Below are 20,205 nucleotides of genomic sequence, written 5' to 3' on the forward strand. Positions count from 1 at the left end.
TAAAGGTATTGTATTAATGAGACCACCAACTTTTTAAATGTCCGTGTTTTTAAGTTTTTAAGCTGAACTAGAATACAAAAGTCATAGGGCCACCACCCTCAAAATATTCCTAAAATGTAACAAGCAACTCTAGCTCTATTTTCAGGAGGCTCCCTTCCATGGGACCTCAGCATTAGATACACTAAGACTAAAGGTGTTGAGTGACTCCTATAAGGCCTTTTTTAATAGATCCTAAATGACCACTTCATCTAGTGAAACTAAATCTAAGTTGAACTATTGGATACGTTGTTATAAATGAGTGGAAGAATATCATGCCAAAATGGCTGAAACTGTTTGTCTATTTCATGTTACAATTTTGTATTAATCAATCACAATTGACATGATATTCATCACCATTACTAGAGAATTAAGATTCAAGAACGTTAAAGTTTTGGGAAAATAGTGGTGAAGGCTAATGGTTGAATGTCTACTTCTTATATTACTCAAACAAATAGTACATGTTTTTCATTACAATCTTATAAGCAAATTTTTAATTATCAAGTTCATACAAAGTGCAAAGAAAAGGATACAAGAGAATAAAGATTCAAGAATGTTAAAGTTTTGGGAAAATAGTGATGAAGGCTAATGACTGAATGGCTACAACTTCTTACATTACTAAAACAAATAGTACATGTTTTTCATTACAATCTTATAAGCAATTTTTTAATTTTCAAGTTCATACAAAGTGTAAAGAAAAGCATATGATTGCTTAGACACACTATGGCTCAAGATGTCTAATGACTCTTTTGAGGCCTTACTTAAAGATCCTAAACTACCAGGTATGCAAAGTGACTGTGAGCGGAGGACTACTGTATCAAAATGGCTAAACATTGTTCGTCCAACACAGGTTACAACTTAACTTTAATCAACTGCTATAGAGATGATATTCATCATTAGTAACGAAGGATAAAAATTCTAAAATGTTAAACAGAAAATATATTGAAAGACACTAACTGAAAATGCTTTTTTCCAAATAGAGAAAAATAAATAGGAGATATGGAAACAAGATTGCACCATGTAAACTTGGGGTATGTTTTTGATGGATATTATCTATAAGTAGAGAAATATAATAGTCATCAATATGAAATGAAACACCAGCTGATAATTGTGGCCATCCATGTGATTTAAAACTCATGCCTACTATAATATTATTTTTACAAACACTTGACTCTGAAATAATTAACCTGAACAAAGATCTAAAATCAAAATGCAAACCATGTACACTGGATAGTACATAGAATCTTTGTAACCTGAAATTGAAAACTATGGCTTGTGAGAGCTTAAAAAATCCCTTACATAAGCATTGAACTCATCAAGCCATGGTCAAAACAGAGGAATCAGTGTATTTTATATCATCAGGAACTCTATAAACCATAGGAACTTGGGCATTTCTATCTTTGAGACAGCTATGTACCTCTTTGGAAAAGTGAAATGTATTTTCATTTCAACTCATAAGACAGTGAATCCAGATGCAACCTCCGAAAACTGATCACAAAGTTCACATCCTCCCAAAGAAAGGCTATGTTGCCATTGCCGTGCACAAGCAGTTGACCGGGCACCCATTTAGGATTGTGAAATCTGTGGCCCGCAATTCTTCCATAGCCTCTATACCTGTAAATAATACAAATAGTATGTGTTAAATTGTTTGTTTCAAAATCTATTCCAGCTTCTTACACTATTAGATTTACGTGTCTGGTTTAATATATATTATATTATTGTAATAGAATAAAGTCACTAGCATAATAAAAGTGTTTATTTTCCATATTCATAAATTATCATTCAAACATACCAGACTCTGTTCCCTATTTGGAAATTAATACATACCTTTGCCCCTATAACTCTCAAAAAATATAAAATAAAAGAAAGGGTTCTCTGTGCAATGTACTTCTGAATGGCAATGGCCACTGTAATTTTCAACAGACCAGATTCTTCAACTGGCTCAAACTGAGCTTTAGCATTTGGTAGGATTAGGGAAACTTTTCAAAGGCTTCTAGGAATAAAGTAAATCTTCCCACACATCCTTTCCATTTCCCAAAGGTTAATATTTTTAAAAACAAAGAGTACAGAAAATAAATATTTACACAAGTAACTTCTTGAGAAAATAAATCAGCTCAGTCAAAGATCTGTATGGTGTACTTCTGTACCATAAATGATAAATATCATCTAGGACTTCTGAAATAGAGAGTAACATGTGTCATATGGAATTTTGAGTTCCTACTAAGTTACCACCAGATAGAACCTATCACGGCAGCCACCAGTTACATTATTAAAAATCGCAGAGTGTTTAGTGTTCTAGAGTCATGTTTTGTAAATATGCATAATCCTGAAAAAATTGTGCTGTAGTAAATGAATGATTATATGAGATGTCATCGACTTTGATCTGCACTTTGATTATTCGGGAGTATGGTAAGGTTCATGCAGGCAACTGGCATCAACAATTGCACCTATCATGTAATCCCTCATGTATTATTTTTTGGATTGACACATTTGAACAATATGGATGACAAATTTCACTATAATTGTTGGCCAAGTTTGAGTTAATGCCAAGAGATTCTATTAAGGAAAGCACCCAAAGAAGGCATTCAAAACCAATAGGAAAACAACAAAGAACAAGTAGCAAAAGGATTAAAGGCAAGAACTAAATCAAAATGTTCTGCCACAATATGCCACAAATCACTAAGCAAGATAAACTCGCTAGATTGTATAAATCAACTATCAATTACATTGACCACATGTCACCTCGAATGCAAACATGTCCTTGAGGATGATTAGGGACAATTGCCCTATATATATGTAAAAGGTCCAATTAGAGAGGGGAGTGAGCTAGTCATTGAAAGGATGCTGCTGGTTTGAGTCACAGAGCTTTTATGTAAACTCTGGATCAGAGATATTAATAACAGTTTAGTTCATTCTAAGTTGCCAATTTGAGTTTGGTGTTCGGTTCGTGGATTCGGGCAATTTTTTATTTCCCCATTTGAGTTCGTGGGTGGGTTCGTGAGTATATATATATATATATAAACACACACACACAAGAGAAACATGCATAGTTGCAAAACAAAGTTATTTCACAATATGAACAACTGTTGCTTGATCATTGATCAATGCCAAATGCCAAAGGGTTTCGGGTCCCTTCAAAATCTGTTTTTACCTTAATCTAAAAGCATTAAATACTTGCTCATTAATCTATCTTCATGATTGTAAAGAAAATTATACATTGAATTACTAAATTGCAAAACATAGACGAGTTCATCAAATAATACATTGAATTACTAAATTGCAAAAGAAAGACTAGTTCATCAAGTAATAAAGATTGAAACATGATGATAGATGACAAGTTTTTAGTAGTTTATCAATAATCATAGTATCAAATGCCCTTCAAGGGTCAAATGGATCATCACAAAATGAGGGACCAACTTCATCCCCAACTGCAACTATATCTAGATCTTCATCATTGGAACCCAAACTGGTTCCACTAGTCCCATATGCTGCTATATCATCGTCCTCCTCCTTGACATAAGGGATTAGATGAGTGAAATGTTTTTTATTAAGTTCCTTTGAGAGTTGCATAAGAAAACAATTAAAAAAACACTCTTTAATGTTGTTTTAGCCTTGGGTTCGCTGTGGGTTCATCTGGGTTCGCTTCAGCAAGGACCCGGACGAATCCACAGTCAAAACTAAGGACCCTGCCTGGACCCGAACCGAACCCAAGGACGAATCCGGACCCGTATGGACCCGAACCCGAATCCGGGCAGCAGGGGACAAATCCGGCAACTAAGAGTTCATTCTGTTTGTGGCCATAAGTTGCCTTGTATGCATACACTTGCCAAGTTTGGGAATGGTCATACAATAATCACCCTATATCAGAAAGGCCTGTTCAGAAAGGGGAATCAATCAGCCATTGATAGGGGGGATGCCGATTGTTTGGGCCCAGAGTAATCTGTGAATCACTCATATCGTTAGAAATTTGGAGTTTTCTTGTTAATTTCTTTATGCAGTACATACTTTCATGAATGCATTTTAGTTACAGTAGGATGCTACCATAATATGTGTGTTTCTATTAAGTAGCAAACTAGGCTCTCTCTGTTTGCTTGAGTAATAGTGTAAAAAATCATTTTATTGACAATTACCAGCCAATACACAGAATGACCAATGTTTTGGTATTGCTAGGACTTCACTCTCTTATATAGGGGAAGTGTGCTCCTATCTTATGGAGGATCCTGAATTACTCGAGAAAACTTAGAGCGATGATTTCATAAGGTTGGACTGGATCATTAAAGAGAAGCACAGAATCCCCAGGGCTAGCTACATTTAAATGTGACTGCTTGTATGAAGCATTTTTCAGTGTTTCCATTAAAACTGTATGAGCAGCTGGATGTCGAAAGTTGATTTTAGAACTCTCTTGAGTCAACACAGGAAAAACAATAGTAAGCTATCATTGATCAAGTACAGACTTGCAGTGTAGGTACCTTGTAAAATTTGTTTATTGCAGTTCAAAGTCTCACTCTCAACATACTCTTTACTTATGGCAGCAGAATTCAAGTTCTTAGAAGCAAGAGTGGAGCATTTATCATCCCAAATGCCATTCCTGTTCAAGAATTTGATGATCAACCAAGGAATTGAAAAGATCTACATAGAATGATATACTTTGTGCTGCACGATGACATGAAGATAAAGAGGAAAGATGTCTAGCAAAGTGCACTAAGGAACAAAACAAAGGATTGGGAAGAGAGGACCAGGATTGGTTGTAGAAAATATCAGTAAATGAAATGTCATGTGTAGACTTTGAACTAAAACAAAGGATAGGGGTGACAGTACCAACATAAATGTGCTGAATATCAACAGATGAGTTTTTAAGTAGACTGGAAATATACATAGGCACAAGAACCAGTGCTAAAGGATATGGAATGAATTCAAGAATCACTACAAAGCATCAAGAAACAAAAATCAAGGGGAATGCCAGGTAATGAAGCTCTAACTGAAAGCCAAGGAAAGAGAGAGGAGCCTAAGTAAGCCCCAACCAAATAATCATTTTCTTATGGGTGCAAGCACCAAGGAATTCCACTACGGCCCAGAGTATCACTCATGAAAACATAGAAAAGTAATTTCATAATCTTTTTCTGGATTGATCAAGAGGAGCATAGGACTGTGAGTACAGGTTTGGCAACATCTTATGACTGTATGAAAAATCTCCATAGTCCAATAAAACCATTTGAATGATTGGAAGCATATGCCAGTGGAAGTGGACAATGAGTTCAGCACACTTTGGAGAGGTCACAAGAAAAACAATGCTAACATGGAGACCTCCAATCCTCTAATGGAGTCTGGACTTGTGTTGTACGAAGCTTTTAGCAAAGAAATTTTAACACATTCATAGCAATCCTATTAGGATCAAGCAACATTGAGAGGTGGGGTTGAATCAGTGTTGCAGCACTTTTAAACCAATTCAACAATTTACTACTTAACCATATGCAACCATAAAGTACAATGCATAAAATTAATGCATACATCAAAGGACTCCCATGATTTGTTGTCGAGGAAATCTTGGTGGCGACTGAACCCGCAAGAATATGCACTCATCTAAAAGTATCTCTGTTAGTTGTTACATAGCATTTAGTACATGAGTCTTTTTTAGAAGACAAGACCAAGTTAGAGGTTTGCAACCCTGTTAGGAGTTGAGAACAAAAAGAGAGCTCACTACTCAAGAATTAGGATTATAGCCATCTTCTGAACTCACTGGCCAAATACAATAAGAGTATTACATCAAACATGAACTTTTACATAGCATCACAATGTCTAATTAGTTCCACCCAAGTTCGCATTTTCTCTAGTTTGTGGTTCAACATCAAGACTCGCACATTACATCATAATCCATCCATACATGCTTGCATGCCGAAAGATCTTTCTTTTATACCCTTATGATTTATTAATACAGTCAACTTAACTAGCTCTTCACAAAACGTGTCCATTCAATTACCAAAATACAAAATTGGATGATGTTATCCAAGAGTTAAATCCTTTGATGACATCCCACTATTGCTAAGCAATTGAATTGACAAGGCAATTCCATTAGCTAAGCCAAAATACCCAATCTCATAAACTGCCACGAAAATTTGTGATTGTGCACCTTGTTTACCGTACTGGTAAAGAAATCAACGCATACAGACAATGGAAAAGAATAGCAAAATTATATTCGCATATGCCAGACATTACATTATGCTTGATAAGATAAGATCAATGATAGTAGAAGATGATGCTTTACAATGATCCCAGACAGGATATAAATACTATCCGCCGAACCTTCCCGAAGGAGTCTGTCGGCCACAACCATTATGTCTGCTACAAACTATTTACCCGTCGGCTACAAAACACAAAACACCGATGACAGTCATTCTGTCGGCTATAGAAACACCACCAGGACCATCCAGTTGACTGACACCATCCCCCCAAAAAGAACAGTCGTCTCCTGACGACTAACAAAATTAGGAGACAACTTATAGACAACAGAAGAAATACTAGAGAGAAGGGGGCGTCCCAGAAGAGTGTTGCTGCCGACGTAACTCATACACCTGCTCTGTCCTGATGCGGAGATTTGTCTGAATCTGAGAATTAACTTCGATGGCCTCCTTTAGAAGAAGCACAGCATCCATAGCCTGCCTCCTAGCTAACTGCATCTCGTGCTCAGCCGCATCCTTATCTCGGATAGCTACTTCTGTACCTTGCCTAGCCATGTCCCTCTCCTGCACCACTGCTGCCATATCTGCCAATAGTGCCGCCCACTCTGTGGCCCATGCTTCCTGCTGGTCGGCCAAGTCGGCGACTAGCTTCTCTCTAGCCTCTCTCTCAACTGCCAATGATCTCTCTGCTGCAACCCTGTTCACCTCCGCACACCGACAAGCATAGTAAACATCCTTGTACAATCCCACAATCTCATGTGCCAACTTCATCAGAGGGGTGTCACTGGGCCCCAACTTCGGCTCAGTAGCCCAATCTGCCAACATCTCAGTTGTCTCCACCGTCGGCCAACCCCTGTCTACAAAACAAGTCTGAAATCGTCGGGGACAGATCCCACGGATATATGCTCTGATCAAATGCCACTCCCTCCGCCGAGTTAGAGCTTGAATTGCCACCTCGTGTCCCTTCTTCAATGCAAACTTCATAGTCTTGAGGTAGTCCCTGCACCTGTCCTTATTCGACCCGTAATCCTCCTTGGCAAAGTCCTCCAATGACCATTCTGCATCACTATGCTCCTCATCAGCGGGAGCCATGCCCACATCCGGTGCCTCCTCCTCTGCTGTCGACGTAACCACGGCATGTGGCATTCCCTCCTCTTGAAGCTAAGGCTCTGGTACTGCCAGTGATGTTCTTGAACGTCTAGGAGATTGAATGGACGGACCCCGCTTGGCAGGAGTGAGTCGGAACTGCTGCCTCAAAAACACACTAGCTCTATCCATCACCTCCGGTTGGTCTAACAGCGCGAGCTCCATGTTCTCCTCCTATACTGGTTGGGCTTACTCGGCCTCTGCTAAACAAGATGACGAAACAGTGATAATTGCATCACAATCAATGACATCCAGCCGAACCTGAGGCTCAGGCTCCGGCGGTGGCAACTGTGCTCTCTGTGAGACTGCGACGGTAATGACATTTGGTTGTGAAACTTGCTTCGCTGGTACAACTGGAATCGCCTCCGCTATAACCATCAGCAATATCTCAACGACTGTCCGCGGGACAACATCTGCCGTTGTCTGTGGGACCATCTCCATCATTGTCCGTGGGACATCTGCCTGCGCTGGAGGAATCATGAGGACCGAGGCATGGCGCTGGCCAAACGGCGGAATGACTGTTGGAAAGGTAGTCAAGTGCGCCGAAGTTGACAGCTGAGGAGGGGTAAAGAATGTGGGCCCACTACCCGTTGCCTCATTGCCAACTTCCACCGAAGTGCTCTCCTCTTCTTCCACGGACTCAGCCCCGTCACTCACCGAAGTGCCCTCCCGTCCGCTATCTGTCTCTCCGAAAGCATCCAGTCCGCGGAGTACTTTCTTGTGGCCTGCTGCTGATCCTCTTGTATCCAAGTGTCGCCAATAGAATATGGGAGGCTCTTGTCTGCCAACTTGCCCCTTGGAGGAGCCTCAAAATCATCCAGTAGAATCTGGCTAGCTGCAGCCTCCAGAAACAGCCTGATGGCATGGTGCGGCATAAAAAATGTTCGCTGCTGAAGGGTCATAAATTCCTCCATCCTGTCAGCCAGGACTGAGGCCCAATCATATACCACTCCCTGCATGATACCATTCATAAACACAACCTGCGGCAATGCTATATCTGAAGCTCGAGTGGCACCTATCAACCTGCTCTTGATGACGTCCATGATGCACTGCCAGTGACCCTCCCAAATAAAGTCCCTGCGAAGCCCTCTGCACTTTGTCCCCTGAACCGCTGCCTCCCTCTCCACGGGTGTAAGGTCCTGACACACTAGATCTATCCAATGCTCCTTCCGTTCCCGTGAGAGTTTATGGTTCTTGATTTCCACTTTCCTCCTTTCGGGGCCAGGGATGCCAAAAAACCAAGTGAAATCTCTAGGTTTAAAGGACATCGTCATCTACTGCTTCTTGTACAAGAATGTACTTGTTCTACTCTGGGCGCTATATGTCTTTATCATGGTGCGCAATACTGATTCGAACAACCGGATGGAGAAGATGGGAAGCTGGATGGCCCAATGAACCTGTGCCCGCATCAAAATCTGTTTAATCTGGTCTGCCTCCGGGGTCTCCTGCCACCACCTCCGGCATTCGCTCCCACTAAGACTCTCAAACTGGATGGTGAGATACGTGAGTTCCTCCTTGGTCTTCTGCTTCTTACTACTAGAACTCGAAGGGCTTGCAACTCGAATCCCCGATGCCAAAACTCTTGAATTCTTTTCAATATTTGCTGCCAACTGACTCTTCCACAGCTTCCACTTGCCCGCTGACTCCATGCAAAAATGGCTTATTTCTCCTTATATATGTTTCCTCCATCCCTTACAAAAAATCTCACCCCCGATGTCTCGAACTCACCTTTCGCATGGACCGTTACGGCAGCAGATAACCACTGGAGGAGTCCGACCCAAATGAGAAACTCAGGCAATTCTTGGGGCAGTGAAAACAATCAAACCGTCTCCTCCTTCAAATTTCCTCCTTGGAACCATGATACTATCTCGACATGCAATATTAGAACCTCCAATCCCGTTTCTTTAGCTATTACATCTCATGGGCATGGCCGAGTGAGATCCTCAAATCAAAACTAGTACTTGATAACCCATCGACATAGTTTAGTTCAAGATTTTCAAATACCATCAGTAGAAGTGCTTGCGTTGATATAGCCACCGAAAAATACAGACATTAGGTTGCGTATAAGGTGTTTGGGTGAACGTCCAGGCTTTGGTAGAGAAGATGTCACCAACTGTTTATCATAATGTCTACTTGATCGAATGCTAAGTGGTGAAATGGATGTTCATGCAAACATATATATAATTTACATGTCATCTCACGGTACAAATAGCTTCATGGATGAAGCCTCGACCTGCCTCCTTCAACGCAGCCACGGTAGAGCGTAGATCCGTCTTGAAGTCCTGTGCAATCTCCCTCAGATCTTCACTCCCCTTGTCGCCGGCGCAGACTTCTTTGCTCCTTTCGTTGTGAACTGCTACCAGCAGCCTTTCCCCTGCATGATTCAATTGCCTTCCCCGCGAAGTTGGCTGGCAACGAATGGCAGAAAAAAAGCCACTTTTTGTTTTATTTGCTTGTGTTTCGTTAACCTCCCCGCAGACTACTTCGCGGACAGAGGGCTAGCCGCAGGCAATCTCCCGCGGAGATGTGTCCGCGGGCCATTCCTCGCGGGGAGTTACCCGCGGGCCAATCTCCCGTGGAGAATTGCTCGTGGGGCATTCTCCTGTGGCTTTTTTCTCTTTTTTTCCATTTTTTTTTTTTCATTTTTTTTTTTTTTTCGAAATTTTTCATTTTCTTTTTTTCTGTTTTTTTTTTTGAAATTTTTCATTTTTTTTTGTGGTTTGAGGACACACAATAATCATAAGTCTGCTCCCTCAAGCAACAATACCTATTCAAATATATTACAAATATAAATAACATTAGGATCAGAGTTAAAGGTGATAACTCCTCCTTACTTTAGAATATTAAGAAGATCATATTCAGCAATAAGAGGACATTATACAAGTCTGAGTTTTTTTTTATTACAGAATTTGCAAAAACTTTACATGGTATCAGAGCTCTGATAGTCGAACCTAGGCCCAGCAAAATATAAGTAATCAAACCTTATATATATTTAGCATCATTCTCTTATCTTCAATAGCATACACAATTAGACCCAAGGACAAGTTTGCTGGGAAAGAACACTTTGATGCTTGAAAATTCAAAATCATGATGATTCTTGAAGAAAATGATGTAAAACAATTTGTTGAATCAGTATCCAGACAACCTACAGTTAAACCTGATATATCCATCTAGATTAAAGGAAATAGGAAAGCCATTTAGATCATATTAGATGGAGTTAAAAATGATATCGCACCCATGCTTACAAAACATCAAACAACATTTGCTATGATGAATGCACTACTAAATGCATATGAGGTTAACAATGCAACTAGAGTTCTTCCACTAAAAAGGCAACTAACCACATACAAATAAAGAAGGGAGAATTGATGAATTCTTACTTCCTAAGGGTTGCCAGCCTAAGAGATGAACTTTCAAGTATAGGAACCATCATTAGTGACACGGAACTAACACTGATGGCTATAGATGGATACCAGATTCATGGGAAACTTTCGCACAAGGAGTAAGTGCCAAAGATAAACTTCCTGACTTCAACAAACTTAAGGGAGATTGTCTTCAAGAAGAATCCAAAAAACTAAAGAAATGAGGGAAATTGAAAACAAAAGATGAAGAACTTCATGTTCTTAATAAAAACTCCTATAAGGGCAAGAAGAAGCATTTCAAGAAGAAAAAGGGAAATCAAAAGAACGACAAACCTAAGAAAGATCTATCCAAAATAAAGTGTTTCAGATGTGAAAATCAAAAGAATGACAAACCTAAGAAAGATCTATCCAAAATAAAGTGTTTCAGATGTGAAAAGTGTGGACACTACAGATTTAATTGTCCTGAGAATTCTAAACAAGTGAACTGTACAAATGTCACTAGGGAAGAAGATAACTATGATCCTGAGAACTGTGTATTTTATTCATCACTATCAAATGAAGTCTCAAATAAAGCATGGGTGATTGATAGAGGATCATCTAGACATATTATAGGATACAACGAAGCACTAGACTCTATATCAGAAAAGGTTAATGGCAAAGTCACCATCGGTGATAATTCAACACACTTCGTTAAAGGAATTGGAAATTGCACCTTGAAACTAAAATCAAGAAATTCTCTTCTTCTCAAAGGAGTACTCTTTGTACCAAGAATAAAAAGAAATCTAATCTCAGTTACAGCACTTGAAGATGATGGAGATTATGTTGCATTCATGGACGGTAAAGTAATAACCTAGGCAAAGAACTCTTCAATTAAGAAAGCGAAGTTGATTGGTCAAAGAAAAGGGTATTTGTATGAATTAAATTCAAAACCTAGTCGACCTATTCAAGCTTTGATTCATGAAGCTGTAGACATAAATGAAATATGGCACAGAAGGTTAGGACATCTAAATTTTATAACCTTATCAACTATGGAGAAGATGGTTACTGGTTTACCTAAACTAAATAAAGACCAGTCAAGCATATGCAAAGGGTGTGCTCTGGGTAAGAACACCAAAAGTCCATTTCATGATAAGACAAGAAAAACCAACAATATTTTGGAATTAATTCATTTAGATTTATGTGGACCTATGTCTGTTCCTTCTCTTGTAGGATTCTAGTACTATATTTTGTTTATAGATGACTTCTCTAGGAAAACATGGATTTACTTCTTAAAATGTAAAGAATCAGAAGAAATCCTAAAGAGATTTAAAGAATTCAAAACATTAACTAAAAACTTATCAGGACATAAAATTAAAACACTTAGAACTGATAATGGAGGGGAATACACCTCAGATTTGTTTAAAAGGTTTTGTAAAGAAACAGGAATTAAGAGGGAGTATACCATTCCCAGAACAAAATGGGGTAGTAGAAAGAAAGAATAGAACAATAATAGAAGCTGCTAGAGCTATGATATTTGATCAGAATCTAGAATATTTTCTTTGGGCAGAAGCTTATTGTACTGCTGTCTATATTCAAAACAGAAGCCCTCACTCCTACCTTAGAGATAAAACTCCTAAAGAAGTATTTACTAAGGTTAAATCCAATATAAGTCATCTTAGGATTTTTGGGTGCCTTGTATATATCCATGTTCCAAAAGAAAAAGAAACAAAGTTAGAACCCTCTAGGAGGAAAGGTATTTTTGTAGGGCATAGTGAAACATCTAAAACATTTAGGATATTCATAACTGGACAAAAAAATATTGAACTTAGTAGGAATGTTATTTTTGAAGATCTAGCATTCAGAAGAGCCCTAAGTTCTGAAGAACCCTCTCCTTTACCTAGTTCTGAAAGAAATACTTAGTCTCAAAGGGAGAGTATGGAAGAAATTGAAAATGAAATTCAACACCTAAATCTTGGAGAAACTCAAAATTCAAAGAAAAGACCACTTTGGGCCATTAAAACAATTGAGGAAGCACAAGACTTTGCTGCACCTTCTGGAAAAATTAGAGAAAGTAAAAGACCCAAAAGATTTCCTAGTTGTACAGCAAACATGAATGATTTGTCTAAATTAGAACCAACTAATACTTCAGATGCTATTAAACATACAGCTTGGAAAGAAGCTATGATTGACGAATACCAATCTATTATGAAGAATGATGTTTGGGAAATTGTTCCTAGACCTAAAGGAAAATTTGTTGTGTCTTCCAAGTGGATATATAAAATAAAGCATGCTGCTGACGGCAGTATTAAAAAATATAAAGCCAGATTTGTAGCCAGAGGATTCTCTCAGAAAGAAGGGATTGATTATGAAGAATGTGCTCCTATTACCAGATACACCTCTATAAGAGCAGTCCTAGCCATTGCTGCATCGAAGGGATGGAAAGTACATCAGATGGATGTAAAAACAACATTCCTAAATGGAAAGATTACAGAAGAAGTATATTTGGAGCAACCTGAAGGATTTGAAACTCATGATCTTAACGTTTTTGTTTGCAGGCTCAAGAAACTCTTTATGGGCTTAAGCAGGCTCCAAGGGCTTGGTATGAAAGAATTGATAAGTATCTCACCGGCTTAGGATTCTTCAAAAATGAAGCCAATCCAAATTTATATTATAAAAGAAATAAAGATGATATGGTAATTCTGATACTGTATGTTGATGATTTACCAATAACATGTGATGATCATCTCATAGATCAATGCAAGAAAGATATAATTAGAGAATTCGAGATGAAAGACTTGGGACTCCTTCATTACTTCCTAGGACTGGAAGTATGGCAAAATTCTGATAGCATTATACTTAATCAAGGGAAGTATACATCAGATATTTTGAAGAGATTTGGAATGTGGAATTGCAAAGCTATGTCTTCTCCTATGGAGACTAATCTACATAAACTTAAAATAGCAGCAGCAGAATCACCTTCCATAGATTCTACTCTCCATAGACAAATGATTGGGTCCCTTAAGTACTTGGTAAATACAAGACCTGATATTTGCTATGTTGTTAATGCCTTAAGTCAGTTTAGGTGTGAGCCAAAGGAGATTCACCTAGTTGCAGTAAAACACATTATGAGATACTCATAAGGCACTCTTAATCTTGGGCTCAAATATGAGAAAGCTGACTTAGATTTACATGGATTCACTAACTTAGATTGGGGTGGAAGTGTTAAAGACAGAAAAAGTACTTTAGGATGTTGTTTCAGTTTAAGATCAATAATGATATCTTGGATATGCAGAAAACAGTCTTTAGTAACACAAAGCTCCATAGAAGCCGAATACATTGCAGCAGCGATGGCCTCTCAAGAAGCAATTTGGCTGAGGAAGTTACTTATGGGATTATTTGGTCAAGCCATGAATCCTACAATTATTCATTGTGATAATCAGAGTTCCATCAAGCTTTCGGTGAATTCAGTTTTTCATGACAGGTCCAAGCATATTGAAATTCCTTACCATTATGTATGAGATACGGTAGACAGGAATACTATAAAATTAGAATACATTTGCACTGTAGATCAGACAGCAGACATTCTCACCAAACCTTTCTCTAGAGTGAAGATAGATCACTTTAGGAAAAGATTTGGTATGGTTGAATTGTAATTCATTTGTATTCTTTAAATTATTAATAAAATAATTTTATTTGTCAGGCTATTGACTGTTATGGGCTCCACCATCTGTATTCATTATTTAAGAGGTGACGATCTTTGAAGTAATGAATACTTGTATTAAAGACATGATGAGAGATGACGATCCCTTAGATAATGTATTGAATAGTATAGAACTATTGTTAGATCTAGGTGAGTTCAAGATCATTTATGACAAACATTTCCATGTCTATGAATCACAACTTGGATAGAGGAAGAATTTATTCTTTAGACTTTATCCTGAGTTCTGGTAGATCTTAACTCAAGATCAAGTTGTGATATAGGATTGCCAGTTCCTATGAAGCACAAACTAGATAAATGAAGAACTTAATTGTTCTTCAAATTTTATCTTGTGTATTGCATTACATGCAATACTAACATCACTAGTATAAAGTGATAAGTCATAATGTGATATGACTTAGTATCATATGTTACATGATACCATTTTTATCAAAAGATTCAAATAGATATAAAGTATCAATCTATGCTTATTCATCGTAATTGATGATGCTAAATATGTCATCTCTTAGTATGATTATCAAGTTAAGAGGGAGTGTTAAGTTTATAACAGTTGTAACATACTAGTCTGAGAGTGCAGACCGCACCATAGTCTTCTTCCTTCTAATACAATTTAAGGCATTATACATATCTTACACTTCATGGAAGGATGGGCGGCGATTTTCGGGATATGTTAATGTTAACACTGACTTAACAAGTTATGTTTGTTTATGTTTATGTTTAAACATCTCCATAAGTCATCGATTTCTGGGAGAAGAGTATATGCTGACCTAGAGAGGGTCATGTCCCTTTGAGGGACATGCCCTTTGGTCATGGTATTAAAGGTAGGAATTATTGTAATTTGAGGACACACAATAATCACAAGTCTGCTCCCTCAAGCAATAATACCTATTCAAATATATTGCAAATATAAATAACATTCAGATCAGAGTTAAAGGTGATAAATCCTTACTTTAGAATATTAAGAAGATCATATTCAGCAATAAAAGGACATTATACAAGTCTCAGTTTTTTTTAATTACAAAATTTACAAAAACTTTACATTTTAGACTTTCAAAGACAACCCAAATGCTGCCCAGAATCAGCAATGACAACCTCCAAAAACCCCAGAAGCAATCTTTCAGCCAAAGCAGTATAATATCAATGCCCAACCGATATACAATCTCAAATTCACAATTTGATATAACAATTTCAATGAATCCCTTTACAAATTCCAGAACAACTTCCAACAACAAGAAAAATTAAACTTCCCCTTAGTAACAGTTAATACAATAGGAGAAATGACAAATTGTACACCTCAGCACAAATTACTAAGCAATCTCGAAATAATTCTCAGAATTGAATCTACACTACTTCAATTCTAGATCCCAAACCCTTATACTTGAGCAAGAGCACAAAAATTTAGAACTTCAAAAGCATCACACAGACAATAAAAGAAAAATAATATTCGATTGGATGCCTTTCCCATCAAATGGCCACATATTTAAAATCTTCAAATAGCACAAGTTTCCCAAATGAACTTCACTTAAGAAGCTTCCTCCACACAATGTTAAAATATAATAAAGTGTCATTATAATATAATTTATTAATTGTTTTTGGCTCCAAAAATGGCCTTTTCCACTATAACATAATATTCTGACACACAAGGTCACTATTTCTTGTGCTCATGATTTAAAACTTTTCAACCCAGTTCCAACAAGCTATGATACCGAGGTGACCAACATTAAACACCAACACAAATAGCAACCTCAACATATTTAGATGAATAATAATAATAATTGACCCGTCTTGCATAAACAACTGAAGAAGCATCAAAATCGAAATTTGACAACACCAGAGTGATCCTGATGAAGAAAGCCGATGAATGAACCTGCTAAGGTTATTATAAATAGACGCTCCCTCCAAGATTCTTGGAACCCAAACTAGAAGCTCGAAATAAAAACTGAGAACATCAGTTAATTACTCTAACTCAACTAAGCTCATCGAAACCAACAGTTTGACTTACTATAAATAGTAAGTCCCTCAAATGGAGTCAAAACACACCATAGACTACTGGAAAGCATATAACCCCACAATTGAGACCCTAAAATCCCACTGTAGCTCACGAGGATCATGATGGTGAACTAACCAAGCCATCTGTAGGAACTTGCTAAAATGGGGACATTATAGTACTCCTTCCTTAAGATTGCTTGTCCCTAAGCAATCCCAGAGATAAATGAACATCACAATCCATGTGGATCGCAAGGGTAGAACTATGTACTATCCCTGTTGTGAACAAGCAACTCCTGTAGCACCAACACCCAAATAAATGATATCAATGATAGAATCATCTGGAAACTATTTGCAGGTGCTGATGGCGGTAACAACTCATTGGAACACAATCCAACCAAAATACCAACTTTGTCAACATTTGAGTCCCTATCAAAGTGACACTCACACCCAACTGCACTATGGATATGATAACGACCATAAGTACCAAAATCACTATCACCAACTCCAACCTCAGATAAACTATTTTGGGTGTGTAAATATTGCAAGTGGCCTAACTTACAGCTGTCAATCCCATCTGCCAAAGATGGTGCTAACCCATCCCATAATGGATGGTATGAAATTGGAGCCAACCTGCACTAACGCAAAACTAAATCCTCTACTTGTGGGTCAAAAGAGAAGTGCTAAGCACTCCTCACAGTGTAATGCCAATTAAAACTCCCAATCTTTGCCAAGGGCTCATCAATATCAAACTAAGAATTAGGAGACAGCTCCTATCTTCGACACTAAACTACTGGTTGGGTAGAATCCTGGTCAATCCTCTCAGTAAAACCCAACCACAAAATCCATGTGGGCAAGCATGGTAGCCAAAGTGTCTACAATCTTTCCCACCAACCTCTGAATAGCACGAGAACCTCAGATGAGAGTACCCTCAGACACTCTATATGAATCCTCCCACACATCTCAACTCTCCAAAAGATACTACATGAAAGACTCTATGTAGTAGAAATAATATGTGGAAACATCAACCTACTACCCTACTACCCACAACTAATCCCTCTGAAAACGTGGCACAACAAGAATTAGACTGCAGTCTTCAATTGATGCTCTCACCTCTTCCATACCTACTGCACCCATATCCTAGGCAGATGTGACTAACACATCATTACGCCCCTCATCCCTGACCATGGAAGAAAACTCACCACCAACCACAATATGCAACTGAATAGGATCTAGGGCTAGTGTGGACCAAACATGTTCCAACTCCATGGTCACCTCATCCAACTGTGATTGAGACTCCTAAAGAGCCCACTGAGTACACTAAAGAGAGTCCATAGTCACCTCAAGCTCCTAGGTGAGTTCTGCCACCTCCTCTTTACCTAGCAATGCCTCATAATAGCTGCTACCCCACTCCATAAGGTAATCCCTATAAACAACTATTGGAAGTAATAATCTTTCCTTGGTTGTATTTATTTATTCAATGGGATAAACTAAGGTATCCCTTATGTATTTTATCTTTTAGTACACATGTGAAAGACATGTCATTTTCTTGTCCTCTAGTCCACATGTGAGGATAACTCTTTTTTGTAATTCATTTATTAAGGAAAATAGTTATTCCTCCTTAAGAGGATATTGACACTTTGCACACACTTATTATGAATGGTGGCATTCATAGAAATGGGAGTCACACATGCAACTCCTTTCCCATCTCTATAAAAGAGATGCCTTTTTCATTCTTCCACACAACTTCTTCTACACATCATCTTGATGTTATTGTAATGAGCTATTTTGCTCTACAATCCTTCTTCCTCCTCTCTCCTTCAATAGGCTTCTTTGCCACATTCTTAATATTACACAAGGGGGTTTTTTTGCTTTCCCCTTTCAAAATCTCTTGTATCCATTCTTGTTGATCCATTGGGAAGCTCATTTGGTTTATGATAATATTCTTCACATTAAGCTCTCTTGGATTGTTTTATTAGTTTTTATTTTACTCGATTTCTTACATGGTATTAGAGCTTTCTAATCATTGTTTTGAGCTTTTGTGCAGGTTACCATATTGGAGAATTTTGTTGAGAGGAGAAGTGAAGAAAAAAATTCATTCCTTTTTTTTTTGCAAGTTTTTTATTCAATCTTTAAGTTTTTTTTCTAACCCTCTTTGGAAAGTTTACTGCCAAAGAGTTATTTTTATCATCTAACCCATTTTTTCTTGCTTTGGAAGGCTTGCCACCAAAACAAAGAAAAAATAGCTATACTTTTATTACTCTTAACACCTTCTTTCTCTCTCCTTTCTTAGGGCTTTTGTCTTCCATTCATAATATTACACAAGGGGTTTTCTTTACTTTCCCCTTTCAAAATATCTTGTTTCCATTCTTGTTGGTCCATTGGGAAACTCATTTGGTTTATGGTAATATTCTTCACATTAAGCTCTCTTGGATTGTTTTATTAGTTTTTATTTTCCTCAATTCTTTACAACAACTAACTATGAGTAATTATGCTACAAGATCCTGACAGCCTCTCAAAGCGCATGAATCTCTGTTAGGGAAAGACTACTGTCACCATGCTCATTAGGCATAGGAGCGCCCTAACTAGATACAGCCAACATCTAACAAATAGCATCACAATGCTCAAGAGATAAAGAGATGTCACTATCACTCACCTTCAACTAACTAGTCACATGTATGCAAACTCACTGCCTCACTATTTGCATTGTGATAGGAAATTGAATCACAACTACTCAAGACAAGATTGCTCACTACATGTGTTCTACTATCCTTGAACACATCTGCAACTAAGATACAAACAATTGGTACCTTAACCAACCCCTCCTCTAAAGAAGCGGAAACCCACTCAATATCACACTCCTCGCATGACTCTACTTCCCCCTCAACAAAAAGTCCCTGTACATCCTGATCCTAGGACCCATCTGAAACCTCCTCGGAGTCATCACCTGATACCTAGCAAGGGATATCATACCTGGTGCAACTCATAGTATCATCCAACAAATCATCAAAAGTGTCCATACTCTCTGTATCCACATATCCTAACAGATGCTTAACTGTCATCACCTAACTCTACACGCATGACTCAATCTCAGGTTGTGATCAATAATGCCAGAGCATGATCCAACATCTGATGACTCTATTGTAACACTCAAATCACCAACCTCATAGATGGGTGACTCCATACATGCATCGGTGTAGGCTAAGGAAACAGCTACCTCTTGCATTGGAGCAACACTACGACAACTGACATATAAATATCCAATGACAATCCCCTCCTCGAGAGAGCTAGAACAATCAGCAATAACTACTAGCGCAATAGCACCTACACTATCCACACCAACAACTCTTGAATCATCAACCCGCTGAAGCTCAATGCTGCTATCCACCAATGGAACCAACACATCCACGTCTCTCTGTGCAAAGTCCATCATCAGAACTACGGATAGGACCAATGGGTGTCGTATTGAATACAGGTACATCTACCTCTTGCACCGGTTATAGCTTAATTAGACATCATTCTCTTTCACAATTTGATGGTTTGACATTTCGGCAAACACTTGGCAAGCATTTTTCCATACCAGCTAGTGCTACTGGATATATAAGTAAATTTCTCTAATCTGATCTAATCAACAATTTATGAATTTTCAGCTATCAATCATTTACAATTAACTCCAATGCCTTTGCTCAACAAAACAACTTCTTCTACCATTCACTATTTGCTCAAAAGCAATTACAAATTACATTTCATTTATTAGAAAAATGATAAGATGGAACCTAGAAATAAACATTTAGTTTCACCA

General features: G+C 38.0%; 1 protein-coding gene across 4 annotated transcripts in view; it reads right to left on the reverse strand.

The window, feature by feature from the left end:
• Window positions 1-1,047: 1,047 nt before the first annotated feature.
• Window positions 1,048-20,205, reverse strand: part of LOC149558698 (putative F-box protein At5g39460) — a 208,028-nt gene continuing 188,870 nt past the window's right edge. For all 4 annotated transcript variants that reach the window (XM_089832799.1, XM_089832797.1, XM_089832798.1 and 1 more), the window contains exon 8: window positions 1,048-1,650. In XM_089832799.1, the coding sequence (XP_089688925.1) occupies window positions 1,479-1,650 (172 nt within the window). In that variant the 3' untranslated portion in view covers window positions 1,048-1,478. The remainder of the gene's footprint in view (window positions 1,651-20,205) is intronic.

Source organism: Cupressus sempervirens, chromosome 5 (genome assembly GCF_028749045.1).
Source record: "Cupressus sempervirens isolate cs-2001-9-10 chromosome 5, ASM2874904v1, whole genome shotgun sequence".
Taxonomy (NCBI): domain Eukaryota; kingdom Viridiplantae; phylum Streptophyta; class Pinopsida; order Cupressales; family Cupressaceae; genus Cupressus; species Cupressus sempervirens.